This window comes from Papilio polytes, unplaced genomic scaffold, assembly GCF_000836215.1.
Source record: "Papilio polytes unplaced genomic scaffold, Ppol_1.0 DF824180.1, whole genome shotgun sequence".
Classification (NCBI taxonomy): domain Eukaryota; kingdom Metazoa; phylum Arthropoda; class Insecta; order Lepidoptera; family Papilionidae; genus Papilio; species Papilio polytes.
This window is the reverse complement of record NW_013525024.1, coordinates 987701-996759: the sequence shown is the minus strand read 5'-3', so window position 1 is coordinate 996759 and position 9059 is coordinate 987701. Positions and strand designations below refer to the sequence as shown.

Below are 9059 nucleotides of genomic sequence, written 5' to 3'. Positions count from 1 at the left end.
GCACATAATAGTGTGTAACATTTGTAATAAACTTTTAATTTAACAAATACACATAGGTTTTCTTACATTTTTAATTTTAATCACAAACGTTGCTTTGTTACAGGAAGTCCCAGTTTATTTGCTACAAATCTTTAAAAGTAACTTAGGAGAACCTTTAGTTAAGTCTAGTATTAGAAAACGAAACTAAATAACCGACTCTGAGAGGGGCAGCGACCTTTTAATGACGATGATAATAAATTACACAATATAATAATTATTTTTTGTAAATTCATGTAGCAGTATTCGACTCTAAAAAAAGTTTGTGAATAGATCGATCGCCGTTGCATTGTTCTTAAAAATGAGAACGTATTTTAAAGGAAAGCAGTACAGGGCTGTTGGTGGCAACTGCAGCCGCAAAACTGTTGGATTACTTCGCTATTCTACGTTTTGAAAACTACGAGTGGATAAATATTGTAAATCACATTTAACTTTTGTAAAGTTATTGCATTCTTTAATGTTAGACTTATTTTTAGAATTCAGATTAAGAAGTTTCCATATTAAAAACTCTATGTAAAAAACTGAAACAAAAAAAAATTACAGGCTTTACCAGTGGTATTTCTCGGTCATTTTGACGTTAAGTATTTGAGGTTATAAGATCTTACATCGATGTTTACCTGTAGGTGAAAATGTTTCATACCCCTGAGAAACGTTAATGGAATGTTTACGGCATGCCGCAGGTTGCCAGCTTTTGCAAAGGATTTACGATATATCGCGATATTGCTCTCAAAGGGACACATTTACTTACACTAAACTATAAATCAAGTTTAAGAAGGTGGTACATACGAAATTTCCACATATCAAAATCACCAAGGGTTAATAGTATTTCGGTTTACAGATTTAAATAACTTTATAATTTTTCTGACACTTTTGAAAAGCACATAAAAACATGTTCTAGCCACAGTTATTAAGAAATTCAACAATATGTTTTTATGATATGAAAATTCAATTTTAAAATTAGCAATTATAACTTATCGTAGTATATTAGAAGCTATAAAATTGTACTCAATATAGGAACAGTAACGTCTTCCCTTTGATAACGCTATAATCTTGCTTTAAATCGTAACAGTTCCTTTCTGAATACTCTCCTTTACTTTGTTGCGCGCCTTTAGCTTGAATTTATCGTTTTAGCGCGGCTTATCGCGTACTAACCCTATTGTTCTTGTTAACTAATTTGATTTAACGATAATGAAAATTACTTTGCGATCAAGTACACTGTATTCAGATACGACTGTCTTCTATTCTATTCTCACATTTGAAGTGGAATCTTAAATCTCTTTGTTAAATTCTGCAAAACAAAAGACGATTTTTGAATTTTCACACGCGATTCGTTTTGTTTCGTGAATACCAGGATATGTTCAACTTATATGGTGAAATAATTTTTTTCCATCGTCTTTCTTTTAAACCGATTTAACTATGATATATTACTGCATGATCTACCGCTGAAAAATTAAGCTTCTATTTATTAACATAAAATTTCACAATTTCCTCTGCAATCTTGATCAAATTTTAACATAAAACATATATAGAAACCGAAATAGTTTTTATTTTATCATTACAATCTTTCCCTACTCAAGTTTATAGAGGGGTTTTCCATCGTTGAGGCACAGTAGAATTGTGCGGAATGCTTAAAAGCTTTCCAACTATTCAGTTGCCGAACTTTATTTAAAATTTAAATATTGTTACGTTGTATTTTCGTGTAAAAGGTATACGGCGTTATGTATTTTTAGAAAATATCCTATTTCATTGTGAAATATTTCCCTTGGGGTTTTGAATTACCCTTGACCCTCTCAATTATCTTACATTAGTTACTGTTCAAATTCTGTAAATAGTTTGAATTTCGTTAAGAAGATTTAATACTAAAAACTAATTTGCGATTAATCAGATACCTTTATAACCTTTTTTGCGTAAGTTAATTTGATAGAAACTTACGTAGTAATTTTACAAATTTCCCTCTTATATAATTTATCCGCAGAAAACTTTTAATATCAGGACAGGAATGAATATTTTTAATAGGGTTGCGTTGGCAGTGGTTGGATCAATCAAGCGCGCCAATAGGTACTCCTCCACAGAGGTGAAGAGGCAATCGATGTTCGTTAGCTTTTCATTGAAAATCGAATTCATAAAAAATGGCATTTGTAACCATATAACTTTTAGTACGATTTAATATAAAAAAACACTAGTAATGATACATTTTTAAAATTCATTTTAACTAAATTTTAAATAACAATGTAAACTATTGTATTAAGGAGTTTTATTAAAAACCCTTTCGCATTGTTTTGTTAGAACACTTCGTATTTGTTAAAATATAATTCAGAAAGATTTTGTATTTGGGTAGGAACAGTTTCTGTGGCATTGTTTCGCGATACTTTGCTATTTGCAGGCCCGCTCCGAGCCGAGTGGAACTTGCCAGCTCGAACTACAAAGCTTTAAAAGGAGTTTCTTATAAGATTGCTTCATCCATTGTATTTCCTTTATTCCGTAAAACTACGAAGATATTGGGTGGGTATTCTTTCTAAGTCGAACTTGTTCTTATATTTATTTCGTTGTTATATCTTATAGCTTTTAAATTCATACTTCAGGTCTTTACAATATAATTCTGTTGAGGGTCCCACCACTGACTGATAGAGGCTCAGTAAGCTTAAAAATGACGTCACTATCAGATAAGGTATTAAAATCCGATATTTCCGTCACATATTTTACACGTTTGATTATTATCAGACAATTTACAACTTACAATTTAAGGTTGGCCTGCCCGGCAAAGCAAAAAAGCTGACGAATTGATAACCTTCTTCTTTTGGAAAGTGGGTTAAAAAAATAAACAATATCCTTTGAGTGAACTATCCCAAACAATAATTGCAAACGCTGGCTGTATCAAGGGTGGTTCCCTCAGGTCCAGTGCTACTGCGGAAGTCAGTTTGACTAATTTTGGACAAGTGTTAGAACGGACCCTTTATTACGCAACGAGAAATCCCCATGAGATGAACTAATGTCGATGGGATTGCATTAACATCGAAAAGTATTTAGGTAACAGATAAGCAAATACCCAAAAAGAACGTTCCGTTTTACTTATCGACTTCTTACAATTAATTTCAAAAGCATTCATCAAAATACAATGCAAGAAAATTAATTTATGAAATACAAAAGTTCTAATGTGCAGAGCTTACAAGTTAGAATTTAATGAAATGTACTGTTAGTGAGGTTGCCTTGTGAAATCCCATTTAAATAAGCAATTTGCCCTGAAGCTGGAATAACTAATATCTGCAGCGGAAGGAAAGAAAATTTATTTTTATAATAAATAATGTTTAAAATCGACTCAACTTACAGACGCAATACAATACATTTGTACTTGAGCGGGTGCACACCTTTAACAAAACAATCGCACGACTTTTGTGTGATTGTCGATTATTTCGCAGCCAATTTAAAATCGAATAGAGTGAGCACCTCCCTATAACCTCATTGGAAACAAGCAAGACTAAACACTTGTGCCATATATTAATTGCATTTTCATTTGAAAATGAAATATTTAATATCTAGATATTTCTACTAATGGGACACACAACTAGATCATACTGTACGTATTTCTAAAAATCACTATTTTAAAAAGCATTATCACTCGTAGGTCCCTAATAAAAATCCTAAACAGCAACAATAATAATTTGCAAATATGGAATAATATACAATGAAAGTCTAATAACGAAATGCAAACGTTTACTCGCGCGACGTAATTGTATTCTTTGGAGAATTAAAGTGTAAAGTGCGACGGAGAGACTGTAAGTGTCTTTTACACTAGGGTAGATCAGCAGAGCAGTAGGGTTTAGTACTACTACTGTTCGAAACCACATTTACTGTGAAAAGAAGACAGTTTCGCCGTTGAGTTAAAAACAATAGTTGCTTTGAACTTGTACTGCTCTACATCACAGTTCTGCGTGTAAAACTGATGTTACGGAGCGTGAATAGGCAAGGGATTTGGATGGAATTACCACAGCGAGCTGTTATCAGCGACCGTCTGCGGCCGCCTCCGACACTGTACAAAATTACAATCACATTCAGCGCCAGTTGATTAGAGATTGTACACACATAGGCGGTGAATGAGAATTACTAGTGCAAATGAAATCGGTGTAATTAAGGTGCGTCGGGCGATTTCACTTATTTTCAATTACTTTTTAGTTCTTCGTTGAAATTAATTAATTGTTTTTTTACTCCTTTTTATGAGTACAAGACAACACTTAATAATACTTTTTACTGACTCACTTCGTAATATCGTAGTACATTGCAATAATATAAACTGTCTTGGAAAATACGAATTGCAGGTAAAATATAAACCTTCAATACACCTGCTTGGATTTAGCTTCGATTCTCAGTAGGAACGTAAGCCGTCGCCAGTGGCGTCCCTTGCGGTTGTTGGCCACACTCGATTACAATCTGTCTTTGGGATCTAGGTTTGCGCTCTGTGACTTCGTGCTGAAAGCATCTTTGCTCACGACAGTTCAATATCTTACCTCAACTATTCTTTCAATCGCGATTTTAGAACTGATTTTTCAATTTCCGGTAAAAAAATCGATGTAGTTAAAACATTATTTTATTAACACTTTTATATTTCTGTGTATCTAGCTTTTATAATTAGTAATTTGCCAGTATTAAAGGGTACGTTTATTATTGCACCACGACGTAATTACTAAGAATTTATTCAGTCATTGTAATGTTTTATAATGCAGGCAGCGTGGCGCAGGTGTTAAGCAACTTTCCAGAGTTGATTGTTACCCAATAAATTAATATTTCTGCTCGCGCGCATTCACAACGCCACATACATAATTTCGTATGAATTCCTTACGTTAATCACCTTTGTTCTTAAACATGAAAGTTATAATGATCAGTCTATGGTAACATTTGATTTGAATGTCTCACATAAATTAAATATAAAACAAATATGTTGAATATTTGAATAAAGGTGTTGTTTTAATGAATAAATCAGTCATTAATTAATCTCGTTGTTTGCAGAAATGCAAACATCATGTAGTTAGTGTTTATGTACCTATAAGTCCATCCTTTGTCGTACACAATGTTCCGTTGGGAAATCGACCTTCGCCCCTCTCCCCAGCCACCTAGCCCCGCCATACACGAGCTTAGGAGCTTTAACCGAAGCTTCCAACGGCGCCTAGCTTTAACTTTATAATTCTATTCACTAAGTTTTTAATCGGCTCTATTTAAAAAAAAACCTTTTTGCCTTCACTTACCGATCAAATACCTACCAAATAAAAAATATTTTAACCAAACGTAAGCTATTTTTAATATTTTAAAACCAAGACCAATTAGTGTTTGAAAATGTTACAACTTCTGTCACAGACATTTTTATATGGGGACTAGGATTTTATTTATTCAAGACTACTTTACTAAAAACAAAAAAGCACCATTTTAAAATGTGTAAACCGTTTTAGGTAGGGCCTGCAGCGAAGCGGAACGGTGTCGAGCGTACAGGGCGGCACGGGGCGGGGCGGACGTGAGGGGCGCGGAGGGCGCTTGTGAGCACCCTCGAGGAATGCTTGCAACAACCTGCCGGAGGAGGTCACTCGGAATGAGGTCACATTGACCTCTTGTTGATGTTAAACTAAACGTTTTCATTTCAAGTTAGGTCTGGTTTTTAAAAAAACTGCCGTAATTTACACGTGCTTTGCAGCATTTTGAAAAATATAACTTGCACAACTAGTATGCATTTTATTAATTTAGTTTAGCATCTTCTCGAATTTACCAAGAAATACTGGTTACTTTTTATTCCAAACAATAAATTCAAGATGGCTACGATATTGATCTTTGTTCCTAAAAAGAGATGGCGCTGTCGTTGGGGCTGAATGTGACTTGTCGTGTCAAATGACGCGGAAAGTGATAAAATGTTTCTGGAAGCACTATGTTCGAACGTTCCAATGTTTTACACCACATTTAGTAAATAAAATCTTTAGCATTTATCACATGTCTACACTTATTTTATATAGTTAAACACTTTAAGAAAAACACCTCTATCATCACAGACGTATAATTCGAAAAAGACGTAAACATTTTTATGCTAATTTCCCCATTTTCATGTCAAAAGACCAATGTTCGTAGTACAATTTAAATTGCTATTGTAATTTTATTTTTTGAATTATTTCGCTCGGTCAAGATGAAACAAAATTGTAAATTTCCCAAAGGGCCTCTTAAAACAATTGGATAGACGAAGTCACGAAGTGAAAAGTTAAAACAGACAAAAGAACCGAAAATAAAATCACTGGAAATAATAACGCCATAAACACAGAAAATTCTACTAAATAAATTATTATATTGTTAATTTTTACCTTCTTTCCTTTAGAGCATCTTTTTCACATTTATAATATCCATCAAACATTATTAACCATGTTTGGGAAAGAACAATAAACGTTTACGCAGATCCCTTCATCAATCAAGGCCGCGCCTTAATTAACTTTCTTCCAGTCAGTCACATCGCTGCTGCGAACAGCTGAGATGCCACAGTACTGAAGGGAAATTAATTGACTAATAAGTTACGGGGAACGGCAACGCTCTATCATATACGAAGGATAAAGAAACAGAGGGTATCGATAAAAATATTAATCTAATATTTTTTATCTGTTATACCTAAATGTTACTTTCTTATCCAATATAACCGAACTTTTAAATGTCTGTAAAAAGTCTGAAGAGTTTAATAATTTTGCTTGAAAAGGCAAAAGTGTTTTTAAATGTATTTATTAAGCTATGATAAATAAACAGACGTGTTTTCTAATAAGCATCCATTGTTCTAGTGTTCACGTTAACGCCTGGTGAAAATGTATTACATTGGTTTTGCGACTTTCAAAATAATTATGCCTATAATGTCTATTATGCACTAAATAGTTTTTTAACTAAGATTTACAAAATATTTTAATACAAATCAAGATATTGGAAAAGAAAATTTGATAGAAATTCACAAGATTGATCACATCGGTCAAGTCAACGCTGTCTTTTTGATATGGGTACGCAATCTCGCGGGACGTTGGCTGTTCGAAAAATAAAAATCTGTATTTGTATGACAAAAGGCGAACCTTAAAACCAATATATACGATAAATTGAAATCGAAACATATTTAACATCTAAGAACAATTTTTGTTATCTTAGGTTATATTCAAGTCTTCAAAAAAATATTTCGGTACGATCAAGAAAAAAGACGAAATCATGGAGGCGCCCTCGATCCATTTCTTCATTAATCTAAGAAATTTGTTGCATATTGTTCCATAATATAATAAAGTGACTTTTATTACTGGTCAGAGTACGAAGTCTAATATGAAATTTACTTGGGACCTATAAATGCAATTTTAATACATATTGTAACAAATGAGGCTAAAAATTTCACATCATATTTTAACACATTAAAAGTCTAAAAAAATCTCACAGTAAAAAGTCCTTTTTGTTTCATTACAACTCGGATTTTTTCCTCGGTGGTGGCGTAGGTGGGGGAGAAGGCGCTTTATAATATTTGTCGTAGATTTCATCCCAGAACAGAACACGTTGCTGTAGCAGTGGTCCCCGCAGTTTGATGAACTTGTCAATACGCATGTGAGGACCTCCGTTGGCTTTAGCTGGAGGCCAGTCGGGCAGGTCAGAGCCCTCTGGGATGGGTTTACTGAAAAAACATAAATAAGCTTACTAATTTAACGTTAATGACGAAGATGTTTTTTACCAAATTACAACATTAAATTTGTTTCAGACATTTCTACAGACAACTTACCCAGTTGTTATAAAGCTGGCCCACATTTTTCTCATCATCTGTTTCATACTCTTAAAATCTTCTGTAAGGTTTTCTTCAGAAGGGTCTAGGAGCAAGCCATCGAAAACTCCTAAACTCTGTGCGCAGTGATCAGCGCCTCGCAACTTTGTATGCAGTATATATGGCGCGGTCTCGTCCACAAAGTTGTATTGATACAAGTATATGTTAGTGTTGCCTGATTCAACTTGTAATCTCACTGATCTGACCGTACCGTAAGCGAAAAAAACATCGGTAAAATAATCAATATATATGAATATTGTTTCTTCATTAATCGGTTGGCCACCAAAATAGAACCTTTTCACTTTATCGGCGACCTTTTCTCTTTCTGCTTCAGTTTCAAACTGTAAATCGCCAGGTAAGTATTCTGAAAATTTGTCATTCATACCATCCTTCCACATGTCAAAGAACGCTATTCTTATCAATCCTTCCATTTCCGCGAATCCATAAAGCATAGGCACCTTGTGTTGCCTACCGTTCTTTAATATATTGAAAGGAGAGTCATTCAGAAACATCTCTTCACCGATATCACGTTCTACACAAGGTGTGAAAAGGAATGTCGAGTCTTTTTCAAACATAACATTAACGGAATGCAAGAGTTCTTTAGAAATCGTCTTGTAAAATTCTTCAAGTGCATAAACGTCGTTAACGTCGCCTGTAAAGTTTAACATCTTTGCGTATCTTTTAGCATTTTCTAGCGGATGTCCTTGAACACTGAACGCTGCTAGATTAGGTCCACTCTCTGGCACGACCTTGTTAAACAGTCCTTTAGTCGTCGGTGAGAGCATCAGAAGGTCTACTGCCGATGCTCCTGCACTGGCACCATTAATGGTTACATCTTCAGGATTTCCACCGAAACTAGCTATGTTTCTTTGAATCCAACGTAGTAAAGCTACCTGATCTTTCATACCTGCGTTACCCGGTGCGTCGGGTGTGCCTAAACATAGAAAACCATGGGGTCCTAGGCGATAATTAAAATTGACAATTATCATCGCCTTTTCCCTCATCAATTTTTTTGCTGTGGCAAAGTCACCGTAGCCAATTTGATATCCACCTCCGTGGACTTGGGCTAAAACTGGTAACTTATCTTGTTTTTTATCCGGTACGTAAATGTTAGCGACCAAGCAGTCCTCTACCTGAGTTCCATTCGGATGTACCATGTAAACACTATCCATTTGTGGGCAAACAATATTTCTATTAACCGCTTCAAATGGCTCTGACCAAGTAGGACCTG

At 34.5% G+C, this 9059-nt stretch overlaps 1 protein-coding gene across 1 annotated transcript in view; it reads right to left on the bottom strand.

Moving 5' to 3' along the window:
- Positions 1–5346: 5346 nt before the first annotated feature.
- Positions 5347–9059, bottom strand: part of LOC106111260 (venom carboxylesterase-6-like) — a 4487-nt gene continuing 774 nt past the window's right edge. Inside the window, exons 3-4 of the mRNA XM_013293286.1 lie at positions 7790–9055; positions 5347–7684 (exon numbers count right to left, since the gene is read on the bottom strand). Coding sequence (XP_013148740.1) covers positions 7477–7684; positions 7790–9055 — 1474 coding nt within the window. The 3' untranslated portion in view covers positions 5347–7476. The remainder of the gene's footprint in view (positions 7685–7789; positions 9056–9059) is intronic.